This window comes from Caloenas nicobarica, chromosome 5 (assembly GCF_036013445.1).
Source record: "Caloenas nicobarica isolate bCalNic1 chromosome 5, bCalNic1.hap1, whole genome shotgun sequence".
In the NCBI taxonomy this organism is placed as follows: domain Eukaryota; kingdom Metazoa; phylum Chordata; class Aves; order Columbiformes; family Columbidae; genus Caloenas; species Caloenas nicobarica.
Genome location: NC_088249.1, coordinates 1,754,072 through 1,782,067, shown reverse-complemented (window position 1 = coordinate 1,782,067; position 27,996 = coordinate 1,754,072). Strand labels below are relative to the sequence as shown.

General features: G+C 51.8%; 1 protein-coding gene across 1 annotated transcript; it reads right to left on the bottom strand.

Moving 5' to 3' along the window:
* Positions 1-3: 3 nt before the first annotated feature.
* On the bottom strand, positions 4-27,989 carry ATL1 (atlastin GTPase 1). The gene is made up of 13 exons (XM_065636846.1): positions 27,873-27,989; positions 16,935-17,182; positions 16,458-16,592; positions 15,615-15,719; positions 14,984-15,034; positions 13,051-13,107; positions 9,179-9,271; positions 7,622-7,760; positions 6,288-6,415; positions 5,545-5,601; positions 4,755-4,826; positions 3,416-3,847; positions 4-720 (listed from the first exon to the last, which is right to left on the bottom strand). Exons 1-13 carry the CDS (start codon positions 27,904-27,906, stop codon positions 610-612), a joined length of 1,662 nt encoding a protein of 553 aa, XP_065492918.1. The 5' UTR covers positions 27,907-27,989; the 3' UTR covers positions 4-609.
* Positions 27,990-27,996: the final 7 nt, after the last annotated feature.

Sequence of the window (27,996 nt, the reverse complement as noted above, 5' to 3'; positions counted from 1 at the left end):
CTGACAATAAAAGAATAAACTGTGGAACACACTTTCTATGCACTATAATGAATATATACACAGAAATACAGTGAAACTTGCTCCAGCACATAGACAAAGTGATACTTTGTGCATCGGTTACGAACAGGAAAATCTGCTTTCCGCACAAGGTCATGAACATACCACAGCAGAAGTGCCCTTACAGCTTCTGATAAAGCAAGTTAATACATTTTTAATTATGTTTAATTAAATAGTTAATTGAAGAAAAAAATTGGTTATGTGTTACAGCTTGTTCAAGTACCTGAAAATAAGTTGGCTGTTGAAGAATTGCTAAATTCTGGAAGATTTTTAGTTGCAGTATCATGTAAATTATGATTTCTTCGGTGAACTAATTAAGAAGGGGGAAAATAAGGCTTCATAAATTAGCTGGGAGGTAACGCTGGCTGTTACAAACCAAAAGCACTTTGGAGCCGTGGCGGTACCGCTATGTACATATGAACAGAACGGAAAACATGCCGGCGAACGAACACACCGAACCAAACCGAACAGCCTCGTTCTCCGCTGGGTGGGGAGCCGGAGAGGAGACATCCCCGCGTCCCTGGGGACACCCGGCTTCCCCCCCGGGGACACTCACATATTCTTCCTGTCGGCGCCCTGGGCCGGCTGGTCTCGCTGCGCCGGGAAGGCGTGATGGTACAAGTGTCGGTGCGTGGCGGCCGCGCTGTACAGCTTGTACAAAGCCTGCGGGAAGACGAGGAGGAGGGTTAGCGCAGCCCCAGCCCCGCCGGTCCATTTGTGGGGTGACAAGGGTCCGGCGGGGAGAAGAATTTTGATATGTCGCTGAGCTTTCAAATGTCTGGATTATGGGAGCGGCTCCCTGGAGTTGGAATAAATCAAGGGTGAGCCGGGGTTTGTTTTCCCTACAGCGTTCACTCGGAATTTAAATTTCTGCACCCTCAGCACTTTGTTTTACACCATCGTGCAGATACATATTGCAGCACACAGAGTTTGCTACGGAACACGTACCTGCTTGGTCTAGATTATTTTCCTGCAGATTTTTTTCCTTCTAATTTTGCCGTTTTCCACGCGTACCCGAGTGCATTTTGCCTGACGGAAAAGCCTTTTCCCTGCAGAACTAATGTCAGAACAGAGACGAGGCTCCGGTCCCCTGTGCAGCGGCTGAAACTGCAGCAAGGAACCGGGTGAGGGGTTGAAAGGACTCCGGGGGTGTTGAAGGCGATGCCCTTGCAGCATTTTGTGCTAATTTAGGCACAAGCCGGAGCAAAACCTGAGCTCAGCGCGGTTTGAGCTGCTCAGCATTTCAGCACAGGGAGGTACCAAAACAGCCAACCCGGGCTGGCTGCTGGCAGAAGGGATGGGTTTATTTTTTTAAACTACTTTTTAACTTCTGCGGAGATCAAATACGCTGTCCAGGCTCTGTGTTCCATCTGGTATGGGGTGGTTTCACCCAAAAAACAACACACGGCATGTCCAGAGAGGCCTCGCCAAGCACGGGGGCTCCTCAGCTGCCCATCTGCACAGTTGGTGCTCCAAAACAAACTGTGACCTCTTAGCACACGAGGAAAATCCCCAAACAGATCTAGTAGGTGAAAAGATGAAAAACTGCCATCCTACAAATGCTCCCTGCCCAAATCTCTCCCTGACTTGGCTTCCAGCGCTGCCGGGAGCACAGCGCCCACGTTTATTTAATGCCCTTCCCCAAGCATCTGGATCCCAGGGACCATCCCCGGTGCGGGGTCAGGATGCAGCCGCTGCCCAGACCCCCCTGCACCCCCCGGCCTCCGCGAACACACAGCGACACGGCCAAAACGTGCATTGGGGGCAGAGCAGCTTTTCCCCCGTGTCACATGCGGAGAAAAGAGCCACTTACCTCGTTCGTGCTTCCCTGCGGAGAGGCATTGGGAAGAAAAAAGCAGAAAAAGAACAAAAAAAAAAAAAAGGCATCTCTGTGTATCGCACACGTCCACAGGAGCGCACGGCGCTCACAGCACTGCCCAGAGCCACTGCTGGTGCCACTGCGGCCGTGCCCTCGCCCCGCGCAGACTGTCCCTCTTGCAGGACCCCTCGTGGCTCTGGCCACCCCCCACTTGTTTAAACGCCCGGCTGGTTCCTGCACAGGGACGGGCAAATACTGGGCTTCAACACGACAGAATTTCCCAAAGGCACTCGGGAAGGGTCCTCGAGCAAACAGCACCCAGTGCAGCGGCTGCACTGCGTGCTCAGGCTGCTGAGGATGGGGCAGCCGGGGCGAGTGCAGGCGCGGCGCTGCCCTTGTTCTCCGCCCGCCGTGTTTTAAAGGCAACTACGGCCGAACAGCACCCGAGCCAAGGGCTGAAGGAACTGAGTGAGGGTGGTGAGAGCCCGGCCCAGGTTGGCCAGAGAGGTGGTGGCTGAACCATCCCTGGAGACATCCCAGGCCAGGCTGGACGGGGCTCTGAGCAACCTGAGCTGGTGCAGATGTCCCTGCTCATGGCAGGGGGGGCACTGGGGGAGCTGGGAACGTCCCTTCAACCCAAACCATTCTGTGATTCTATTACAAATGGTTATTTTTTTTTCACCCCAAAGCTCTGTGTTGAGCTCCAGCTGCAGCTCTCTGCAAGCAAATGTGGTTACTCTCAATCAAAATCTCACTGGTAGATAAAAAGCAGAGAAGCTGTTGAGAACGGCCATGGAGCACTACAGAAATAAAACCTGCAGCTGTGGCTGGTGGCTCCTGAGGGCTGAGCAAACACCGAGTCACCCAGCGGAGCAGGAGTTCATCACAGCCGTTTGAGTGTTACCACAGAATCATAGAATCATTTTGGTTGGAAAAGACCCTCAGGACCATCAAGTCCAACCATAACCCATGCCTGGCACTGCCCCATGTCCCTGAGAACCTCATCTCCGTCTGTCCAACCCCTCCAGGGATGGTGACTCCAGCACTGCCCTGGGCAGCCTGTTCCAATGCCCCACAGCCCTTTGGGGAAGAAATTGTTCCAAGATCCAACCTCAACCTCCCCTGGTGCAACTTGAGGCCGTTTCCTCTGGTCCTGGCGCTTGTTCCTGGGGAGCAGAGCCCGACCCCCCCTGGCTCCAAGCTCCTTTCAGGCAGGTCAGAGATCAGAAGGTCTCCCCTCAGCTCCTGTTCTCCAGCTGAACCCCCAGCTCCCTCAGCCGCTCCCATCACCCTTGTGCTCCAGCCCCTCACCAGCTCCGTTCCCTTCTCTCAACTCGCTCCAGCACCTCAAGGCCTTTCTTGGTGTGAGGGGCCCAAAACTGACCCCAGGATTCGAGGTTTGGCCTCCCCAGTGCCCATACAAGGCACCCAACAACCCTCAATGCAAAAGCCATTTCACAGAGGAGGAAAAGCCCCAGGAAACCTCAATGCTTAAGAACTTGGTGGGTGTTTGTTTGAAATCAAAGATTTTTATCCTACCTGGTCCCATAGCGCTGCGGCCACTTGGTCTATTACTGCGCCCAGTTCTCTGTACTCCCCAGAGTATCTGATATAGGCCCAGGTGCACAGTGTGATCAGTGTCAAGCCCATGATCATGTTGCACAGACTGGCTATGATGTCCAAGCCAATGAAGCCGGTCACTCCAGCTATCACGTAAGTGATGAAGATGACCACGAAGAGCGTGGCGGGGGTGCGGGCGGCGTGGAAGATGTTCTTGCTGTCGTTGTGCTTGATGTACTGGACGTAGAGCTCATCGATCTCGTTCTCCAGCTGCTGGAGGTAGCGACGGCTGAATTCCTCCCCACCCATCTTTTTCACCCCGCGGAACAGCTTCACGGCCTCCTCCTTCAGCTCCACGTGTTTGGTCTGGAGGTCACTAGGTGCAAGGAAGGGCTTGTCCCCACCACAGACCTGCGTGGAAAACATGGGAAATGCAGTCAAATCACTCCAGAAACCGCAGCTCCTGCGCTGTGCAAAACACTAGAATGAGGGCTCTCCAGACCTGGCACTGCCCAGCAGAAAGATCTGCAGGCCTGCGCATCCATCTGGGACAGCTCTGCAAGGCGCAGGTTACAAGAGGACAGCGGGTGTCTGCACAGCTCCCCATCTCGATTCGCTCACAGCCCACGCGCGGATCTCGGACAACACCGAGGACCCTAAACCCCAGGATGTTTTAGTCCGTGGTATTTTCCTTCTGCTTCCGAGTATGGACACGCGAGTTTTAAAACCCAGGGCGGTCCACAGGCAGTCTGGCCACGCAGCTCTGCACCTTTTTACTGCCTAGAGGCAACGATTTCCAATACTGATGGAGAGAGCGGAGCCCTGGAAGCAGCTGGGGACAGGCTGGGGTCTGAGCTTCACCTTAAACATCACAACCACCCTCTCAGCAGAGCTCAGAGATGGGCTGCCAGGGCAGGGCATGGGTGAAAAGCCAGTTTTAATGACTTTATCCCCTAATTAGCACCAGCCACAGCACTGGTTGCATGGTCACGCACCACATTGTTGGGTTGGGGAACGCTGGGGATGCAAATTCAGCAGAGACCACGCAGTCTGCAAAAAGCAGACGCATGAAACCGTGAGGGTTTGTCAATCACCCTCCCCTGCCATGACACGCTGGCGGGGAATCGCTCTCCTCCAGCCTGCGAAAAAGCCCCTTTTCCACCATCAATACAGGAGAGGCTCTGGAACCCTGAACGTGCAGCACTGAACCAGCCCTGGCCATGTCCATTCAGGACGTTTTTTACCAGGGAGGTTCCCCCCAGGCCAGGAGAGCCCGGAGACACAGGCACTGTGCAACACGGTGCTCAGCACCACCCACCTCTTCCATTCTCCTGCTGTAGGTGTCTTTGGCGGTGGCAACTGCTGCTAAATTGTTGGCTTCTGCTGTGGCCTGCAAGAAGGGCAAAAAGGTGCAAAGTTCAGCTGCAGAAAGTCAGGGTTAGGGAGTCTTAATAGCAGAAAGTAGCAGCCACCGGCTGCCTGGGTACCCGTGGTCCAGAACCCTGGTGCACACGGAGAGAATTAAACAGTTCCCCAGTCATAGCCAAGCACAGTCTCCCCAGCTACTGACCAAAGCCAAATCAGATCATCCCGTATTTATACACCCAGTCTCCTCAGTCCCCACAAGCTAAAGCCCGTAGGAAGAGAGGATTCCTGCCCTCCAAGCCACAGCAACGAGAACTTTGGCTTCAGCTGTGGGAAACAGCAAGAAAACCAGATAAAAGGCTCAGTCACATGTAAACAGCCACAGCTGTGACCTCCTGCAAAGCTGCCTGGCTCAGAGAGCAGAAATGCAGCTCGTGCGGGGCCACGTCACCTCCTTATGTGGGGCAATGTCACCTCCGCACGGGGCCCCACATCACCTCCCCATGTGGGGCCACCACAGCCCAGGATGATGCGATTTACCTGCGGGGGAATAACTTCAGCTGACGCTGCAATTGCTAAGCCCTATCAGACTCGTCACTGCCAAATACTTCCAGAAAGGGCTGGGTTTTGGGTTGTTACACTAAGGTATTCAAAGTAAAATCACAGAAGAGCCAACGTGCTGCGCTAGCTGGACGCCTCTGATGATTAATTGGAAATTAATGGCAATTGCAGCTCACACATACCTGCAGCATGGACTTGGGGTGTGGCAATTCTTCCCCTTGGTAGATCTTTATGTACGCCTGCAAAACAGTGCACAGGAAATGAAATCACGCTGAATACGGCGTTTGGGAGCAATACACAAACACCTCCCTCCCAGTTCCAGACGCAGCTTTAGGAGGATGCTAAAAGCACAGAAGAGGAGGAGGTTCCTGGCACAGGAGGCTTCAGCAGGGCATGATCTGTCAGAAAACACTCGAGGACAACTCCTTGGGTGGCCACGGTTGGTCACTCAAGGCTCTCGCTCCACCATTTATGCTAAAAACCTCTGCCATTGGATTTGCACCCACCTCCGGCCTTCGGTGAAGGAGAAGGAGCCGGAGTCAGGTAGCCCCAGAGAGCAGGTGGTGAGAATTATTCACTGATGTCTTGCATTTAAATGTCCCAGTAGTCATGACAAAAAAATAAGCTTTTTTTCCGCAGACGACGGGAATCCAGCCCTCAGCCCACCTGCCCCTGGTCCTCAGCTCTCCAGGGGAGGAGAACAGCCCTGTCCGCTTCTTGGCCTCACTGCCTGGTCAAATATGACCTCAACATCGAGGCGTTTGCTTTCTGCACCAATGTGAGTCAGGACTACTAGCTAGACCGATAATATCTCCTCCAGCCACCATGTGCTGCCCTGCCTGCTGCTGCTTTCCTCTTTAATTACACCAAAAGTGCAAGCATGCCACAGATGAATAAGCCCAATTTCTCTTAAATAAGCCAATACCTTAAAATACTCCACAAGGCCTCGGCAGGTGATATGGTTTCCATTGATCTCCTTCACATCCAGGCTCTCGGGACTAAGAAGCCAAGGAATCAAAATCTTCAAGTTCTTGATGAACTCATCATCTATTTCTGGAAACAAAACCCAGTGTCGTCAGTACCAGCCCAACGTCAGATATGAAACAAGAGCAGGAGAGTCACACCAGAGACTCCGACACCCTACAATTCCATGACGTGAGCACTAAGAAACGATCGTGGCCCCAGTTAAATTGTTATTTAGCCAACGGACAGAATATACACCTGTGCACAGATCCACAAACCAGCTTCATGGTCTCAAAAATACTTGTACAAACATAAATGTGACTGCGTGGAGAAAAAATCCTGCTTTTGCTGATGAGGCTGGTAACGTCCAGGCAATGCTGACAGCCAGAGAGCAGCAGCATCTTACCTGGACACATACACCCATTGCAAAACATGATCTTTAGTGCACAGGGCACAGACACTTGCTGTGCTTTCCCTGTTTCATCTCCTAACAGTCATTCTTACCATGTCATAGTGTCTGGCATCCATTTACTGCCATTTAAATCAAACTGTACAAGGCTGGAGACAGAAAAGACAATGCAACATCCAGGCATTCGGAAGGTAAGCAGAGAGGGCAAGTTTCCCCACGTTTCTTCCATCAGAGCACAAAAAGCTGAGTACAGCGTTGAGGGAACGAGAAAATTGTGTCAAGAAGCTGCTGCTGCCAACTCCTGTGTCAGTTCTGCCCCCACCACTTGTTCAGTGTCTGAAATTAAGGGGGGAACTACCGGAGACAAGCTCAGTTTCCACCAGCCCGTCTCCCCACCGCTGCCTCGTTGTCCTGTTTGCTGGTTGCCAGAACAAGTCTGATCACCAGCCAGACAAAACCAGAGAAAAAGTAACATCTTTCTGTCCACTAATTTATTTTAAGTAACTTATGGACCACTTTATTGCTAAGATTGCAAGCAGCCTGTAACCAGCAATGCTGGTAAGCAGTTGGTTCATAACAACTAACTAAAAAAAATCGACAGCATGTGGCTCCTTTGAGGGTGGAGAATCTCACCACGGCTTTTTTCCCTTCCTCTCTTTTATTTTTACCTCTTGTACTGAGTCTGACCTGTAGGGAAAGAGCTGATCAGATAAGTCTGGAAGATTAAATATTCCTTGAAAAGCTTTTCAAAGTGAAATAACTTTTCCTTGAGAGCACGTGTAACCGGCCTTTCATGGCAAATACTTATAGAGGTTTCAGGAACCAGCAGGACAGTCTGCCAGGGTATCTAAGGTATCTGCTTAAAAAACAGACCTTTGCCTTCATACCTTTCAGTTTTCCATCGAAATTAGGGTTGGTGGCGACTTTCAGGCCAGGGTGAGGTAAGAGGAAGCAGGAGATTTTGGTGAAGCAGGAATGGATGTGCTTTCTGACGTTCTGCAGCTCTTCATGCTGATTTCCCGAGACCTGCGAGAGACCAGTTTGGGGTCAGGGGGTTTCCTTTTGACGGGGACAGCGGTGACATCGGGCGAGCGGTGCTGGCAGGAGCACGGGGTGCTGCAGACTGGCTGCTTACAGCAGGGAGAGCGCAAGGACAAAGACACGGCTCCTCCAGCGACCGAGGGACCAGCGTATCTCTGACCACATGCCCTGGGGCATGTTGTTATTGTTTGGAAAACGTCCATGTATGACTGGAACACAAAAACATTGGGGATTTCCCACTAGGGCCTTTCTTGTCTCCCCTTTAATTAGGTCTCTCCACTACCAAATCACCCGTGCGTTTCCCGATTAATCCCACTGGAGCCCTTGCCCATCACTGTAAAACTACCTGTGACTAAAACATCATTCCTGCTCCCTAGGGGATGTGTTGACTCCCACCTCTAACGCCTCTCCCAGCTGCTTCCAGTAAGAGACCCCAGGGAGCCTGGGCTTGGGCAGAAGCCTCACACAGGCGGCCTCAGCCCTCTGCTGAACATAGGAAGGGAATTCACAGAATCATAGAATCATTTTGGTTGTAAAAGACCCTCAGGATCATCAAGTCCAACCATAACCCACCCCTGGCACTGCCCCATGTCCTGAGAACCTCATCTCCGTCTGTCCAACCCCTCCAGGGATGGTGACTCCAGCACTGCCCTGGGCAGCCTGTTCCAATGCCCCACAGCCCTTTGGGGAAGAAATTGTTCCCCAGATCCAACCTCAACCTCCCCTGGCGCAACTTGAGGCCGTTTCCTCTGGTCCTGGCGCTTGTTCCTGGGGAGCAGAGCCCGACCCCCCCTGGCTCCAAGCTCCTTTCAGGCAGGTCAGAGATCAGAAGGTCTCCCCTCAGCTCCTGTTCTCCAGCTGAACCCCCAGCTCCCTCAGCCGCTCCCATCACCCTTGTGCTCCAGCCCCTCACCAGCTCCGTTCCCTTCTCTCAACTCGCTCCAGCACCTCAAGGCCTTTCTTGGTGTGAGGGGCCCAAAACTGACCCCAGGATTTGAGGTTTGGCCTCCCCAGTGCCCAGTACAAGGGACAATCCCTGCCCTGGGCCTGCTGGCCACACCAGTGCTGGTACAATTTCTGATATTTCAGCCTCTTAAAATGCCTCTTCTGTGATGTTAAGGCACTGGAGAAGCGTGATGGTGACCAGCACCCCTGTGCACACCCGTGGCCACCCAGCTGAGCCCTCCCTGGTGCTGGTGCCGTGTGTCCCATTCCCTGCTCCCCAGCACCAGCCGTCCCCCAAATCGAGGTGTCACCCCTGTGCACCCTCCATCCCCACCAGTGCTGGCAGCGTGTCGTCCCTGGGTCACAAGCCACATTTGCCTCTTCCTTCTCCATCCCCCATGAGTGTATTCCCAGGCTGCCCCTGCTCGTTAAACAAACCCAGGGCAGAACAAACGAACCTTCAGCCGCTTCTCCAAAAATCTTGCGCCGCCATCAGATCCATAGGAAAATTCATACGGGAAGCTCCAGTCACGAACAAGGAATATAAGGGACTAGAAAACAGAGAGAGAAACACACGGGGTCAGTGCCAGACGGTACCTCCCAAGTCAAAGTTACCGGTTGCTCCGGCTCAGAAAAACTCGTCTGTCAAAGGCGCTGCTGTTGTTTGCTGCGAATCACAGAACCAGGGGCAGCTACATGAGATGTGCAACTGCTGAATATTATGAAAAAGGCGTTCACAAGGGGGTTCAGGGCCTCCTGCACGTGTGGCTGTGTCCTACGAGGGGGAAGCGGGGAGCAAACCCAGGACCACTGCACGGCTTTGCTGGGCAGCACTTGGATCCCCTGGCTTGAAACCAGCATCCAGCATTTAAACTGCAAAACAAGAAAAGAGGTTTTTGCTAAGCAGGACAAAAGGCAACGAGCTCCCTAATTCCAGCCACATTTAGTTCCATCCTATGGGAATTTTACAGGCTCATTTTTTCAGCCTTTTTCACTGGGCAGCCTTCCAGACAGACTTAATGAGAAGCAGATGCAGGATAATGGGGGCGAATAAGAAATCACTGGCTTTTGTAATCTTTATTGAGGCATTCAAAGTTCCTATGCAATAAATAAATAAATACCAGTAGGCTCAACTTTCATTCCTCAAAAAAAAAAAAAGATGTTTTCAGAAAAAATCCTGTCTCCAGCGTCTCATCTGTGCAAGGGACCTACATTTCAGGTACCAAATGGGGGGGAAGCCCTGAGCGCCAAGGGCCTGGTGGAGGTGCCAGGGTTCCTCCCATGCACATGAATAAGCAGGTCGGCGAGCGGAATCCATTCCATTGGAATTTCCCTAAGAATTGTCTATGTTTAGAACAAAGATTTAGTGAAGGGAGGAAAAATATTTCCTCTCCTTATTTCTCTTCCATGGAACATCAGGAAAGGTTAAAGAAAGAGCGAGCGCAGCGAGTTGCCCATTCCGAACTGCACGACTGCACCCACGAGCTGTTTCAGGACACGCTGTTCTTCCGAAGACCATGAGATGTTCAGGAGACATGTCCATGCTTAGGACTTTTCCACAAACACATTATGCATGCCTCGCACTGTTTGACTCAGGAATTCTTTTTTTTTTCTGAAGCAAAATGGCTCCAGACGTGCTGGTTTTACCGCGCCCCGCCACCACCCTCAGCCCAGCAAACCGCCTTTGCTAAACCATCACGACCAGGAGCGGCGGCTGGCGAGGGCACGTTACGCTGTGAGGACACACGGAGGAGTCGTTTCCGAAGGGAAATGTTCATTTTCCACTGCCAGGCGTTACTTTCCTTCCAGCAGGATCAATGCAACTGCCTCGACACCAACGCTTTCTCTGCACTCCCTGCTTGGCAGCGTTTTCCCATAGGAGCCCTTTTCCAAAGCCCCCTTACAAATTTGTATATTTTAAGGACAAAAGAGGTTCAGTTTGTCTGACTTCCAGGCATGGAACCTCACCCAAGAAACTCAAGCTGCAAACTCTTCTTCAAAGCGAGCTCTGCTGCTACCAGAGAGGCCTCTGCATCACTCAGTAAGCCACCCCAACCGTGAAATTGCCCCCTCGTTAACACCATGCTCCTGATTGCTACTCTGACACTGAGCTGCACATCGCCTCGTCCTCCCCACTGCAAAAAGCAATTTATTCACCATCGCCATTCTCCTGCTTCCCGATTCAAACGTGTGGCTGCGTTTAAAAACGCGCTTTTCAGGAACAAGCCCGCTTTGCGACACAGACAGATCTCCATCGCTCACCTGGCCACATCACCACCCATCCTGCTACCAAATTCCGTCACATCCACAAAGGTTACCACCAGTCGTTTGCTATTTTTCCCCAGATCATTAATGAAGATGACAGGGAATCAGAGACCCCAAGGAAACGCTTCTGAAGGATGATGATTCCCTATTAAAATTAGTTCAGTGTGCTCTGTCATCTATCAGTTAATGAGTTTTTAATCCATTTAGAACGGATTAAACCAGACAGTGCTGACTTGGTATGTTGTTCACTTGCTTTTAATCGGCATCGTAGGAAGATAAGGCTACAGAAGGCAACATCTCATGGTGACGGTTCCCTTTATCAACCGAACTCACGGTCTTTTACAAATTGATAATGGGATTGTTTGACAAGATTTGCTGTCCACAAAACTGTGTGACTTGACAGCAGTTACATCTTTGGTAAAATCAGAGCCTGCTGTTACAGTCCTAATGACTTGAGCATATTTAAAAGTTTCCCCTTGCAGCCCCCACTTTACTGATGGAATAGGAAGTATTTCACTCTCACCGAAATATTTGGCTACATTATCCTGCTAGTTTTAAAATAAGTAACAGAAATATTTATTTAATGTCTGGCTTTTTTCTGTACCATGTTACAATTTTCTCCTAGCTCTTGCTACTACAAATCATACATTACCAGCAGCTTTTACATCATTTATCTGCCCATGCCAGCATCCTATATACCCTCAATGCTCCCCAAAACCTCAATTTGTCCATTTGCTATATTTTTTTACCTTTTCATTTCATTTCCCCTCCCTGACCACAGACACTCTACAAACCCCCAAGGCCTTCTAGCATGGTGGTGAGGACAGCAATTCTCTTTTTATGTTGCAAAGTAAAATAACCGTAACCCACTCCCAATTACGATTTGCATTTTTACAGCGTGTTTTGTTTGCTGCTGTTTTCCACTTTGGAAAGCTCATCTTTGGGAATCCCCATCCAGCTACCCCTGTGGGTGCCAGCTGGAAATTGGACCAAGCCACTGGGGCTGCCAGAGAGCATCTGGTTAAAGGAACAACTTGTCCAGGATAAAGCTGCGCCCCGCAGACGGTGTTTTCCTTCTATTTACCAGCCAGATCATGCAATGAGCCCTGCAGCTCCACTGCAGCATGGGGACACGTGGGGACCCCACGGCATCTCTCCCTCGATCCTCTCGGGCCCCACTCACTGCCCCATATCTGGTCCCACAGACCCCAACAGCTTCCAAACCTCGTCAGCCACTTCCCAGCCACCCAGGAACAGGGGATTCAGTGCAGCCACAGTCATAGAATCATAGAACCATTTTGGTTGGAAAAGACCCTCAAGATCACAGAGTCAAACCGTTCCCCCACCCCTGGCACTGCCCCATGGCCCTGAGAACCTCATCTCTGTCTGTTCAACCCCTCCAGGGATGGTGACTCCACCTGGTCTCTTTTTGTTCTTATTCACTTTGCTACTGGAAGGGGCTGTCACAACCCACCATCCTCACAGCTCTGGTGTCCAGGCCCAGCTCTTGTCTGCCCAACACTCTCCCTGATTTGAACGTCAGCTTTTCACAAGTTGGGAAGCAGCAGGGTGAACAGATGTCCCTTATTTGAAGTTAAAACCCCACTTAAACTGAGCCTTCCCACAGCTGCGCTGTCACTCCTGAGAGCTCTGAGCTAATCCTCGTCCTTTCATTTCAGCAGGAGCAGGGATTCCCGGGGCACGCGGGTTCAAACCTCTCAGAGCAATGGCTGGACAGAGCCCCTGGGTGACAGTGTGACAAACCTGCTGCAAAACCTGACTGCTTTCCAAGCCCCGCAGGACATCTGGCAGGACAGGGCAGAGCTCTCAGGATGGCAAGGGTTCAGAGGGGAAAGAAAGAGGGATGTTGGATGTATTTGGAAGCCTCTTTTGGGGCAAAGAAGAACAAAGCCTTTGTTTTGTGCAGCTGAGCCAGTCCCCAGGCATCCCCATCTCCTCCTCCTCCTGCAAACTGCAGTGACACCTCGTGGTGAAGCCAACCAGATTGTGGCCAAGCCACCACGGCAGAGGGGACACCATGCGTGGCCAGGACCCTCGGACTCACCTGGAAAGGTTTCAGGAATGTCTCCTCCATGGCCAGCCGGCCGTACTCGGTGAAAAGCTGGAAGAAGAAGCAAAGAACAACAAGACTGTTAGTCTGTCACTCTGCACAACGGCTGCGGGCCACAGGCAGCAAGGGACAGCTGGTGACAGTAGCCAACAGCAGCAGTTGCAGAGATAGAACAGAATCTGGCTGTGGGCTCTGGGTTCCCACCTGAGAGGCACCTGGAGCTGTTATGGACAATCACCGCGCTGAGCCCTCACGTGAAAGATCTCAGCCTGGAATTTTTGGCTGCCCAATCTGTGAAAAACGGCTCAAATCAGCTGCTTGGTGTTGCTTTCAGACCAGCCAGAAACTTCACGTGCTACAGGGGACTGCTGGAGCCCCGCTCGCTTTAAACACGCCAAGAAGAAGCGGAAATGAATTCAGAAATAAGTACTTTCCCTGCAGACCCCCACTGTGCAAAGACTGTAAAGATCAGCCTCCCAGCAAGATTTGAAGGCTCTCGACTCTCTCTGGACTGTAATTTCTAACTGAAGGCACAATAATGTATTTCACAGATGCCTAAAAATGGGTCAACTTGTTAAACAATAATGGCTTAAAACCCAAACTGAAAGATCGGAGTTGCATTGAGCAAGGTCAATGTTTAAAAGGCATTGTTGTTGAAAATATTTACTGACTGAAATGATACAAAATTCTTCACATGCTGATTTTTCCAGCTGGAATTTTGCTTTTCTTTTCTTTTTTCTTAAGCTCCTGGAAAAACCTACCCAACCAATCAATTAAGCATCTAAACAGAAGAGAAAGCTAGAGGTGATACCAAGAAATGGATAGAAGAAGAGATACTGCCCTCCACTTTGCAGCGGGCTCGTATGCAGCTGAAGACCATCACCACGTCCCCTCCCTGGCACTTCTGTCTCAACAGCCTCGGTTCTTTCAGCCTCCCCGTGCCCCCCACCCCCTGTTGAAGCATGAAGCACAGCCGAGGGCCATTGCCAGCTCCACAGGCCACCGGCCGTGAGGAAGACACAGGTCCCAGGGACAGGAACAGTCCCTCCTGGTTGAGTGTCCCACTGAGCAGCCTGCCAGAGGACCCAGGCCCCCGCGAAGCCACGTTACGAGAGCATAGGGGAGACAGGTTTCAACCCAAGCGACTGTTCCTCCATGCCCAGGAATCAATACAGAATCATGGAATCATAGAATTGTTTAGGTTGGAAAAGACCCTCAAGATCATCGAGTCCAACTGTTCTGCCACCCCTGGCACTGCCCCATGTCCCTGAGAACCTCATCTCCGTCTGTCCAACCCCTCCAGGGATGGTGACTCCAGCACTGCCCTGGGCAGCCTGTTCCAATGCCCCACAGCCCTTTGGGGAAGAAATTGTTCCCCAGATCCAACCTCAACCTCCCCTGGCGCAACTTGAGGCCGTTTCCTCTGGTCCTGGCGCTTGTTAGTCAGAAGAGACCAACACCCACCTCGCTACAACCTCCTTTCAAATGAGAGTTGAGAAACTGAGAAACCCTTTTGTAGCTCCGCATGTGAAAGTGCCTTTCCAGGAAGGGCAGGTGCTGAGCTCTTTTCTCTGGTGACCAGTGACAGAACCCCAGGGAATGGCAGGGAGATGTGCCAGGGGAGGGTCAGTTGGACATTCAGAAAAGGTTCTTCACCCAGAGGTGCTGGACACTGGAACAGGCTCCCCAGGGAGGTGTCCCGGCCCCAACCTGACAGTGTTCAAGAAGAGACTGGACAACGTCCTCAGACACACGCTGTGACCTGTGGGGTGTCCTGTGCAGGGACAGGAGTTGGGCTCGATCCTGGTGGGTCCTTCCAACTCAAGACATTCTACAATTCTATAAATTCCGGAGCACCACAGCTTGCAAGTGCAGAACGTAACCCAGACAGCCCAGTGCTGCAGAGCAGCAGGGACAAGGGTCTTACCTGCAAGTGCTGCAGATCATCCTCCTGCACGTTCTGGGACAAGTTATAAACCTGCATTTAAAAACAAAAACTTCAGAGCACTCAGAATGGCCTCTCCTTCGGGCCGACACGTGCGTTGGTGTGGTTAAAGCCTACAGTACCATGGGGACACAGCCCAAGTCCCACCCGGTCCGTGGTGCCGGTACAAGCCAGGCCCCGAACACGGCTGGACTGCCGGACAGACTCCCACTGTCAGACGGATGGACACTGCTGCTCCCTGTGCAGAAAAACACTCCAGCATGGGAGCACCAGAGGCTGATGTGACCCAGCCTGGAAGTCTGTCAGCTCCAAATAATATTCCATTTTTATGATGTGCTGAGCTCTGTACCAAGACTTCCATCCCATCCGCGCTGCCCTCCAAGAGCAGAGACCGGACGGTAGGAAGGGAAGCCCTTGGGGTGAGGTGAGGAGATGAGACTGTTCCCTGTGACGACGGAATCGTGTGGATCCTGCCCTCAGTGCAGTCAACGCGATGGCCTTTTTCTCTCCCATCAAAAGCCCTGGCTGCCTGCTGTGTTAGGCTGGTGCCAAGCTACTGGGTTTTTGCCACCGCCTTTTAGGAAGCGATTCCTGCAGACATCCCCCTTCTTACCTGGATCGAGCTGATCATTGTGCTAAGGGCAAACACGGTGGCCGAATCCCGCAGGGTGGACTGGCTGTCAAAGGTCCCCTGTGTGTCCATCAGCAACACTGCAACCTGAGGGGCAGAAAGCTCCACGTCAGCTTGGATGCACCCGTTCAGCATCTGCATCCAAGCAAAATCGCTCTCGAATGCCAAAGGGGCGTGGGAGGTGAATGTCAGCTGCGTTATTGCGCTGGGAATCCCGCTGCTTCTGCCTCGGACTTATACTTGGTGGAGGACAAAGGAAAAGAGCAGCAAATACTTGCTGTCAGTGTGGATGGGTCTTTTCAGAAGCCAAACACAGCAGCGTATTGCACCTCCTTAACCCAAAACACATTGAGCCAGCATTAGAAATCACACCGTGACTAATTTGGTGTCACTTTGGTGTTGGGCTCTTTGTTGTAGAGTAGGTGAATACAAATATTCCTGGCTATAAGCTGAATTTGGAACATGCCCCAAAATCCAGTTTGCATTGTATTTGACCACCCTGAACACTCCATTTTACAGCTACTGCTCTAAGAAAGGAGAGTAGTTTGCAAGGACCTCAGATTCGAGATCTCTGGGAATAGCACAGAAATAAACTCTGGGCCACCCAAAGTTAGAGGGACACCTAGAGAGCATATCAGGGACACCCAGACATCATAGCAACTCATCGCATTAAACCCATTCATGCTAAATATGGGATTGAAGACCTTCTCTAAACTTGCAGAGGCATTTGAGCCAGGCAAAACAAGGCAGAAGAGTCTTACAAAAGCTGAAAGAGAAAAAATAGCTGACCAGCAACAGAGAGCTGTGCCACAGAGAAGCACCCACCTTTTTACCATCGGGCTTGTCCACCAGGAAAACCTCGCTCCATATCTGAATGCCAGTCGTCTCCCGCTCAGAGCCTCCCCGCCAGGAGAAACCAGTCAGAGGCTCGTTGTAATCTCCAACCCAGTCCACTGCTTCCTGCAGGGAGGAACACAAGTTGCTGGGTTCTCATCTCACTTGGATTTTACACCTTTCCTCTGCGCTCCTTCCACCCCAGCGCTGGCAAAGGGCAGCCCCTATAAGAGAGGTTTCCTGCAGGGCAACAAATGTGAACAACTCTGCTCCAAAATCAAGAGTCCAGTAGAAACCCACCCATGCATAGGGCTGCGGAAAGATCTGCTCTATTTGATTTTGTGAAGCCCATGCTAACGAGAGGCTTGAGCATCCCCAAAACACCAAACCCATGTCTTGTCTAGCTCATCCCTGCGTGGTAGACGGGAGCAATGGGCAGCAGCACTATAACCCTAGGAAAATCCATACCTTATTGTACATGTACCGCAGCATGAAGTCCATCAGGAACGATTTTCCTTTTCTAAAAGCTCCAGCGACGGACACGGCCACAACCTCTTTATCTCTGACAGCCTCTGCGAGGAGGATGCGGTTGAGCGCAGCTTCATCCAGTTCGAAGGAATGGTCATCTTTGACAATGAGGACTTGCACTGGTCCTGCCTTCCTCACCGACTCCTCCTCCTCTGAGCTCCACTCATAAGTCTTGTCTGCAAAACTACCTGCGTAAACAAATAAAACATGGGCTGTTAGGTGCCTTCTTCTGCAAAGTGCAGAAACATAGGCAGCAGGGCTGGACAGGGTGGTTACAGAATCACAGAATCCCACAATATCAGGGATTGGAAGGGACCTCGCAAGCTCATCCAGTGCAATGCCCCGCCGGAGCAGGAACACCCAGATGAGGTTACACAGGAAGGTGTCCAGGCGGGTTGGAATGTCTGCAGAGAAGGAGACTCCACAACCTCCCTGGGCAGCCTGGGCCAGGCTCTGGCACCCTCACCGTGAAGAAGTTTCTTCTCATATGTAAGTGGAACCTCCTGTGTTCCAGTCTGTACCCACTGCCCCTTGTCTTATCATTGGTTGTCACCAAGAAGACAGGCCCGCTAGCCCAAATTTCCACCCCAAAGCAGCATCGTTCAGAGCAGATGTGTGTTGAGCCAGTCCTCAGACATCTCACTGGAGACTCCCTGCTGCTTTGAGGCCATCGCTTTTTGTCTTACAAGAGTTGCCGTGGAGAACACATCACCCCCTTCTTGCCTGCAACAACTTCTTACGCACCAAAGACTGCTGCAATGCCATCTCCTTTAGCTTTCTCTCTGCTCGTCCAAACCCCCCCGATCGTCCTTTGGTACCACGTCGTGCATCTGACTGCTCTCCTCTGGACACCCCAGCATTGAGGTATTTATCGTGTCTCTATCAAAGGACGTCGCCTCGGTGCATCCTGCGCGACTGCTGTTTCTGTAGCAACCGCAGAGCCCTGCTCATCTGCAGCCTGCGCTAACGCTCAAAGCATCTTCTGCTGCCATCGACCCCATCGACAGCATCCCCGGGGACAGGGGAGAAGTGACAAGCGCGCTCCTGTTGCCGAGCGTGGGTGCGGGGACCGAACGCTGGGGTACCCCAGCGTTCGGTCCCCGCACCCACGCTCGGCAACAGGAATGTGCCCGACAGATACGTGTCACCCACAGGATCCTCCGGACTGAGGCAGCTGGAATTATCACCATTTCTAACGGCCTCGCGGTCCGTCTGGGCCGCTTCATGTAGCTGCCACAATACGGGAGACGGATGCGTTGTAAGACCTGCGACCTCCAGGGATTTTCCTTCCCTCGTTTCCAAACTTTCTACAGCGAAGAGATCCCGAAGGCGATTAATTGTGCCAATCAGTCGCCTACATGTGAGATCTCACCAGCGATGAAGGGAGTGTGCAATGGGAAGTTCCCCCACGTTTCTACAAAAACTTCCCGGTTCGTTGGCTCGGGCTGCGACTTTGGGAGCCCCAAGTTAAACCTCCTTGGTCTCTGTTTCAGACCCTGACCTTGGGGACCCAGTTTGGAGCCAGTTTCAAAGCACGAGGACTATGTGTGCACATGCTAAAAGGCAAGCTATAAATACCAAAAGGAATCGGGTTTGCCCATTCTGGGCCTCTTTATAAAGAAGCCTCCAGCAGCAAGTTCATATTCGAAATAACAGCAGTGCTTTTGTACAAGTTTCTGATTTCCTATGATCCTGCAAGGAAATATTGGGATCATTAAGCTGGTTGCTAGGGGATTTCTGGTGGCTCTCAGACAGATACTACGAGCTTTCTTTGCTCACAGTTGAAAGACAAAGATCTTTTCTTCCCGATGCTTGGAGGTTTTTTAACAAAACAAAAGTCCTCCATGCTCTGAAACGCTAGATTCTCCATCAGACCGCAGCGGTCGGAAACCAACACCACCCAACTCCCTCCAAACACCAGCCCCTGCCCCACATCGCTGCTTAGGAGCCTCCAGGGAAAAAACCAAACAAACCAACATCATTTCAAATACACAGACCCAGGATCCAGGCACACATCACCGAATGACTTGAGAAATGAAGGCATCTGAGAGCGGTCAGTCCTCCTGCTGCCACCATTTCCAGCACTAACATCTCCCCAACGTATTAAAATCTCCCCAGCACGTTAAATCTCCCCAACATGTACGGACAGGTACCAAAGGGTCACAGGCTCCTGTGCTCTTTTTAAGCACTGCCATGCTGCAAGTGCCTTATAAAGTCGATGACAGGAAAACCTCCTCTCCCGCGGTGTTTCCCAACGTCCTGCTCAGCTGAGTCCAATTTTTTTTAATTTTTACAGCTACGCAGAGCAGACAGTGGAGAGATCCTTGCATAGGATGTGACTCACGGCAGAGAGAGGAAAAGATTTGTAAACTGAATTAAATCTAAACGTTTCTGACTGTAGCCAAGTCACCGGGCGCGCGGGTGAAATTGCATTTTACTCATCCCACACAGGCGGTTAATGGGAGAGCCCAGATGGGTACCAAGATGGGCACAAACGTCCGGTGGACCTCCCAGGTTCTCCTTCAAAACATCAGAATCTGTAAGGACCATCCCCCCTCTTTTTTTTTTTAACAGATATTGAGGGATTTAGGGAGAATGTCTCCAGACACAGTCCAAAGCAGCCATGCTGTCCTAAGGGACACCAGGAAAGCCAGGCGGTCTGCACCACATTGGGGCAAAATTCAAAGCATCACGAGTAGGATAAGTTGATTTGCCAGTTCATTGGAAATATCGGGAGAAAAGGCGTTACATTAAGCAGGTATCTGAACTGATTTCTGCCCTGTTATCTCTGCTTCTGTGCTGTACGCCCTCTGCAGACAAAACTGCCTTTTATATTTATTTCCATGTGATGAAACTTCCGTGTTCTGTTTACTAGATTATCTGCTGTACTGAAGAGCCAGAGATTATCTTATAAAATGACCACGCATTACTGGAAAGTAATTATTTTAATTGGTCTTTCCGGTATAAATTAGTTATCTGTGTTGAAGGAAGCAACGGCAAAGCATCATCTGGACAAAAAGGAAAAGAAGGAGAGCTCAATGTTCCTAAACACATTCCGGTTTTCACTCGTTTTCTAACTCAACTCCTCCTTTCTGTCGGCTCTCCCGGCGCTTTGCAATTACGTCAATTCTCAGGCTGCTCATTCAGAAATCGCCAGGATACGATTCCTTTTCCCCATTTCATAACAGCTCATTTCCATGACTCTAAAGCGGAGTGCAATCCACGTCTCTTTTCCATACAGTGACTCAAAGCGGGAAGGTGGAGGAGATCGGAATTGGCATTCACACAGCAACAAGGAAATGGCTCCGTTCACACAGGTAGCCCCAAAATAAAGGAATTACACCTCACTTTATCAGAATTTAAGGGAAAAATAAAGCATTCTTCAGCTGCCCTAGGACTTTTTTTTTGGTTTAAATTAAATAAATTAAACCAGCACATTTCATATTGCGCCTGGGTACAGACTGACCGCCGACGTCTAACGTATTTAAGCTCCTACGGAAGAATAAATTAGATAAATAACATGTCACTAACTATGCAACATACCTTTGCTGAGCGCTTGCTTAAGCCTGTTCTTCCTTAGCTATGGAAGAACAGATCACAGAAACGCTGACTGCTTTCCAGAGACCAACTAATAAAGTCAGCTTTTCCCTTAAGTGAGTTTGCACAATAAATACATTTCATTCCAGGGAATGAAATGCAGACGTGACCCATCATCTGTGCAAACATAAGCTGCCTAACCAGCTCCTGAGAAAGCCAATTTGCAGCCCTGTTCTTGTGCTCTCTTGGATCTCAGGAGCCTCACCTATCCAAGCACTGCCCGTGAAAGAGCAGAGGCTGCAGCCTGGGCCATTATTTCCCCCCCAAAATACACGGACATCATGCGGTGCAGCTATTCTGAGGGTATTTGAACCAAGTTACTTTACTGCATGGAAAAACAGAGACTACTAAGGAGAGAAAATAGAGGCTTGATGGGAAGCTTTCACTTGTTGTTACTTCCCTGGAATGGAGCGTACCTTACCAGCAGCTCTCTAGGGATTAATTCGATCAGCAGCGATAGCTGCGCGGATTCTTTTTGAAGCCGTGTTCACCCCAGCCGTCTACATTACAAACATATCACGGCACCACCAACAATACGACGAGCCAAGCACCGAACAGACTGTACAGTCAGTGATCCCTCTGCGCGTTCTCCAGAGAGCTTCAGCTTATCTGCCCTCCGCAAACGGCGCTGGCAAAGAAAGACATCGCTTTCTAAGCCGCGGGCCCCCTTGCACTTATCGCATCCAGCGCGGCTGCTGCTGTGACACGAGTTCTGCTCGCTCTAGTCATGCTGAACTACCTCCTGCTGCACAACAGCGATGGGAGGCTGGGAAAGGCAGCATCGCTTTGAGCATGCCCCAGGCATCCTCTCCTTCGCGTGGAGACAGGCTTGCGCAGGGCTCTGCGTCTTACCCGGCTAATGAGGGAAAAACAAGAAATAAAGCACTGAAGCAATAGCAGAGGGGATGTTGTAGAGCAATAACCTGTATCGATCCTGAATGAAGGATGCACGGCTGCATCCCGAAGCGCTCCCAGCCAGCTGTGAGTTGGCAATTCCCCCAGCACGGGGCTGCCATCGGGTGTCTAGACCGAGGTGCTCTTGGGAGACGGTGTCTTGGCGAGGATAAAGCAGGGAAGTAAAGGCCTCTCTTGTACCCATCGCTGCTCTGCCATCTTGCCTGCACCGCACTCTCCGAGGGTCAGAAAGCCTCCTGAGCTGGGTTAAATCCCCTTTCTATCCTACCTGTGCCTCCTACCCCCAGGGCACGGCTGCCCACACAGCCCCAGACTGGATGTACAGATGCAATCCCAGCGCTGCCATAAAACAATGTGCAAGGCAGGCTCTTGAAATCTGTGGAAATGATGGGTAAATGGCAGAGCCCGCCATGAAATCTCCACCCAGAGATCTGCAGGGCATTGCTTAGAAACAGATAAAGAAAACCGTCGTGTAATAAATTAGCCCTGTCCTTCAACAAGCAAGAATGGCAGGTAAAAGGCCACACTTGGTAGCCATTTGGGGTCTCGCTTTGCGATCCCACGCTATCCTCTCCAAAGAAGTCTCACACCCCAGCTCCACAGCAGCGTTACCGCCTCTGCCCAACGCGATCTGCACTCGCACGTGGCCCTGGCGAGCACCCCACTCCTCTGCAGCCCAGGGCGCGGGCAGCGGGGCGCCCGGTAGGCTGGGTAACGCTGCCGGGCTCCGTGCTCATCCTTTGCTTTTTTTGGAGCGGCGGTAGGATGGAGAGTCCACCTTCTTCCCGGCAGCTCCGAGTCATCCAGCTGGCAGCACAGCAGCTTAACTAGAGCGTGGCCAACTCAGCTCCTTTTCCCTTTGGCAGGCGAAATGAAGAGAAGAATGATTACGCTGATAACACGAGTGGTTTAGGACCTTCCTGCGTAAGACTGCTGACAGAAACAAGAGCTTTGGGTGATTACTGGCCACCAAACCCGTCTGTGACAACAGACACGCCTCAAATGCCAACATCAAATGTGAAACTTTTTAATGATGACAGTTCCTACCACTTAGGTGAAGCTACAGTGGAGAGTTGGGAGAGTTGGGCAGGGAAAAAATTAACGAAATATAACAAGGGCAAGTGTAGAGCCTTACATCTGGGCAGGAACAACCCCAGGTTCCAGTATAAGTTGGGGAACGACCTGTTGGAGAGCAGTGTAGGGGAAAGGGACCTGGTGGTCCTGGGGGACAGCAGGATGACCATGAGCCAGCACTGGGCCCTTGTGGCCAGGAAGGCCAATGGGACCTGGGGGGGATTAGAAGGGGGTGGTCAGTAGGTCAGAGAGGTTCTCCTGCCCCTCTGCTCTGCCCTGGTGAGACCGCATCTGGAATATTGGGTCCAGTTCTGGGCCCCTCAGTTCCAGAAGGACAGGGAACTGCTGGAGAGAGTCCAGCGCAGCCACCAAGATGCTGAAGGGAGTGGAGCATCTCCCGTGTGAGGAAAGGCTGAGGAGCTGGGGCTCTGGAGCTGGAGAAGAGGAGACTGAGGGGCGACCTCAGTCATGGGGATCAATATGGAAAGGGTGAGTGTCAGGAGGATGGAACCAGGCTCTTCTTGGTGACAACCAGTGATAGGACAAGGGGCAATGGGTGCAAACTGGAACACAGGTGTGACATGATGACTGAAATGCATCTTGCATGAATACATCTCCCAAACTCTCACTTGGCCCCCAGCATGCATTTTCTGTGTGGTCCTTCATCCACTCTGTCAGCAACCAGCCTCCCTCCACCACCGCTATTTGATTTAGTCACTTCTGACATGAAATTAATTTTGCCCTTTTTGCCTGAAAATAAAGGTTGGTAAATGTGCCATGAAATCCGAGGATATAGCATGAAATGCAATTACAACCTGGAGAAAAGGTTTATGTATATAGAGCACTTTAAATATGTTTTACTGGTTTGGCAGAGTTCAGCACCTTCTCTGTCCCATTTGGGAAATTTGTATTCAGTTACTTTACTGTTGTAACACTGAACTTTCCTCCAGCCGATAGCAAATGTGAGAGTTTCTGGAGGGGACAAAGGAGCTGGGCTCTCTTTAGACTGAAGTGACTTTTGGAGATGACCCATGCCTCCCAGAGCATGATGATACCTCCACCAGCTGCACTCATCTGCTGGAGGAGGTTCCAGTCGATGCAGAGGAGTTAATATAAGACCTGCTGCCTATGAATTATATTTATGTGTGCTGTTAGCAGAGAAAATGCAGCAAGATACAACAAACTCCCTACCCGTCTTTCCCCTTCCATGAATCAGGGAGCCAACGCCGAAGCCTCTGGTGACACGGACACGCCATGAAGCACGATGAGGGGACCGTGTCACCGCTGCCAGGGACACTCAGGGCATCTCAGCTCTTCCCCAAAAAGGGGACAGGCAGGCTGACCTTTTTCCTGCTCAACTTGCAACAGATCAGGCTATGCTATTCAAATTCTTTGTACAATGCTGCTGCCTCAAAACCAAAGGCACAAAGACCAAGCATCACATTTAGTGACATGGGTCTCTAGCTTGTGATGTTGTTTCTTCTTTCAAATCTCAACACTTCATTTTCTTTTCTCATTTACAAGCCTGCAATTTGGTTGTGAACCTTCTCATATCTAGTGGCTTTCTGTGTAAAGACCTGCCTGTCTCAGCTGCCACTTTTCAGGAGGTTCCCAACAGAGTCACCAAGAAATGCCAGCAACTGGAATCTGACCATAAAAGGTCAGAAAACATATGACAAACAGAAAGGATGCTAGCACTTTAAAAACAAAACAAAACAAAACACAAAAACAAAGGACTACCAAAATCATCCTTTTCTTTCCAGTTTAACCCATTGCTGTGCAGTCTGAATGGGTGGTGTTGATGATCTCAGTCTGTGCTGGAAAGGGGTCCCTTCTCCCCAAAACAGCTGCTCAGCCCTTCCTGGCAATCAGACCCTTTAAGACCTGCCATGAATCTCATGTCCAGTCTGAAAATCCTGACCAAGAAGTACATATAACCTCTGTAATCCCTTTTATGGTTTTGGAACCGAATTCTTGACGAGTGGGTCATTCCGAATACGTGGGCCATGATGGGAAACAGGAGAGATTTCACACACCTTGTTCCAGTCTGTGCTGTTTAAATGAGTGACCGGGAGCAGAGATCTCTAATGGGTTTACTGGGAGCTGGCTGCTGGGCATCCACCACTGCCAAACACAAAGGATTTCAGAAAACATTGGTGTAACCCACTACAAGCCTTCACCGACCTGGCTGGACTTCACCACGCCAGTCAGGATTTAGACTAAAAATCCTTATTTTGGGAAAAGCCGGGTCCCTCACTCTCACCAAAAAATGATACCAAAAAATGAGACATTTGCAGCTCCCTCAGCCATTCACCCAGCAACTAGGAGCAGTTGTGAGGTCTATGCACCACTTAGCACGTTGAGTAAAAGAGCTCTAAACAAGGCACAGCCTCACGCTGACCTTCTGCCGGGGGCTAAATCCTACACTTGATGCATCACACGCCCCTGCACGAGCTCCTGCGGATGTACGTGTGTGACAGTAACCCAGCTTTGATAGCCGACCGGAGGCAATTTCTTCTGGGTGCCATACTCACCCTAATTTGCTTTGTGATCTTTAAAAATGCAAATTATTTTTATGAAAGAAGGAGAAGAGTTGCACTAAGCAGTTGCCTGCTTTCAGGCCTGACTAGTCAGACAGCAACTAGGACAAAGTTTGCTCCGTTTCGAAATGGTGTAATATTTTTAATGACCCATAAGCCCATTTTTAGAACACAGCAAGGACTTTCTGCCTTAGTTTGAGTAAAAGCCTCCTCCTTCACCAGCGAGGCTGAAAAACGTAACAGTGGGACAGTCACCCCCCGGACTGATATCACCAGACAATGCTGCAGTCACTGGATGTAAACGCGTCTTTCATGGAATGAGGTTCTGTTGCATAAATGCACACTTTTATTAAAGGGGGCTTTTCTAGTAAAAGATACGGGCATTTTGCTCTCTAATTTATTACCTGCCACGTCAACCAGCCTGGTAAAGCGCTGGGAAATCTTTCTAGGAACAGGTAAAGCTCTGTGGAAGATTGGGTGTGATTTTGACCTGTGGATGGGTTGCAGAAGGTGACTGATCCTACAGAGATCCACTTGGATCCACGGACAGTTCCAGATCCTTGCAAAACTTACAGAGAACGTAAAGAAGAGTTCAGCACATCAGTGACACATCACATTTCGCTCGAGTATGGCTTAGCAGGACGTTTAGACTGAGGGATGTGCCTAATTGGCTTCCTGGACCAAGGCGATGCTTTCCAAGATGATGTTTTCACCATTTATACCCGTTTTGGCATCATTTGCATTTTCTTCTCATGCTATCAAGATCTGACGGGAAAGCACCGGCGTGTGTACATGTGTGCAACACTCAACACACACAGACGGGACTGACAGCTCTGCGAGACAAAGCTGAGAATGTCACCATATTCACGAGGAAGCTTTTCCTCCAGTTTACCCAAGGGTTTAACGACCTTCGTCAAGAGTCACCGTTAAAAATGGCACTGATCAAATGAAGGTTGCTCATTTTCTCCCCGCTCTCCCGCAAAAAGACCACGACTCGCTCCGTTTACTCCAACCACACAGTCCGTTATCTGAACGCTTCCACAAACATGTCCCTTGTCTGTTAATCATTACCATGGGAAATACTACACTCATCTGTACAAATTAGAATGTAGTTTGTGTATCTAAACATCACAGCTCAGCTCACCTGCTCTGCCTGACGAGACAGGGTACCACGGGCACCAATGAGTGAGTTCACATGGAATACAACTCGGGGGAAATGACAAATCACACTCCCCAGCAGCCTCAAATAACAGCAAATGGCTGTATAAAACCTGATTTTCTACAAAACTGTGCATCCGTGGAAGCTGGTAAAGCAATCTCTAAGCGCTGGACGCAGAAGGCTCAGTCACAGCCCTGGAGAATAGAAGGTTCTGGGGAGACCTTATTGTGGTGCTTCAATACTTAAAAGGGGCCCATAAGAAAGATGGGGACAGACTTTTGTGCAGGGCCTGTTGCCATAGGACAAGAGGTGATGGGTTTAAACTAAAGGAGGGAGATTCAGGCCAGACATGAGGAAGGAATTGTTGGCCCTGAGGGTGGTGAGAGCCTGGCCCAGGTACCCAGAGAGGTGGTGGCTGAACCATCCCTGGAGACATCCCAGGCCAGGCTGGACGGGGCTCTGAGCAACCTGAGCTGGTGCAGATGTCCCTGCTCATGGCAGGGGGGGCACTGGGGGGGCTTTGAAGGTCCCTCCAACCCAAACCATTCTGTGGTTCTACAATTCGAAAAGGCACCAGGAGCCCCTTTGCCTGTTGGTGCAGCCCACCTGCGGGCCCAGCCCTGGCTCCGGCGGGGATGCGGCAGCGCCGGCGGGTCCCAGCCCGCTGCAGGCAGGCGGCTCTGGAGGAGCAGCGAAGCTTCGCAGGAAGATGCCGCAGAACTTCCTCCTCCTCCTCCTCCTCCTCGCAATCCCGTTCCCTGGCAATGCTGCTGCCAGCTCCCCTGGGCTCAGGCGGGGTTTGTACTGAGCTGGATTTAAAATGGCCCCTTCCCGGAGGGTCTGACACACCAACAAAGCCCTGCGGCCCCCAGAAATGTGAAAAACCCTCTGAAGGAGCGACCTGCCGGGGAAGGCAGATCTCTCTGGAGGGGAAGGTGGGGTGAGCCGGACCCCCGTCCCCGCTGAGGGGACACCGGGACTGCGGGGACACCGGGACTGCGGGGACACCGGGACTGAGGGCAGGTGCTGCGGGGACAGCAGCGACGGGCCGAGGGACGGCAGGGCAGGCCGGGGGAGAACCGGGGCGGCCCACGGGCTGCCCACGGAGGCGGCTGCCGGCGGTTACCGGCCCCGGGCGGGGGTAACCGGCCCCGGGTGGCGTTACCGGCCCCGGGCGGCGCAAGGCGGGGCCGCCCCAACCGCCCCACGGCCCGGGGGTGGCCCAGAATAACGGGCACCCCCAGCCCGACTCTCCCCACCCGGCCACGCTCCCATCAGGCAGCCAGGAAGGGGCAGCCGGACACCCCGGCCAGACCCCCAGATGGGGTGTGGGGGTGCAAAAGATGCCGGTGTGGCCCCCGGAGGGAGTGGGCAGAGGGCGGCCCTCCGCCCCCACAAGCCCCTCCCGGGGCAGCCGAGCCCCCGCCGCCGCCCGCGGCCTCCCCCCGCCGGCAGCCCCGCCGCCCCGCCCCGGCGGCCCAGGCCCAGGCGGAGCCGGGCGCGCCCCCCGCCGCAGCGGGCCGCCGCAGGCCCCGCATTGTTCGCGCCCGCCCCGCCCGGGCTCGTCCTGCCCGCTCGCCCCTCGCCGCCTACCCCAGCTGCTCCTCTCCCGGCGGTTCCGGGCCATGGCGGCTGCGGGAGGCTCCGTGCGCGCTCCGAGCCGCGCTGCGTCTGGCGCGGTGGCGCGGGGCGGGCGGGGGAGCCGGCGGCGGCAGCG

Excerpts from the sequence above, each read along its gene's own strand:
- ATL1 (XM_065636846.1), bottom strand. The coding sequence starts at position 27,906 with ATGGCCCGGAACCGCCGGGAGAGGAGCAGCTGGG. Across the intron at positions 13,108-14,983 it reads ATGATCTGCAGCACTTGCAG|CTTTTCACCGAGTACGGCCG; the intron begins GTAAGACCCTTG and ends TTCTTCTTCCAG. Across the intron at positions 3,848-4,754 it reads ACAGCAGGAGAATGGAAGAG|GTCTGTGGTGGGGACAAGCC; the intron begins GTGGGTGGTGCT and ends TTTTCCACGCAG.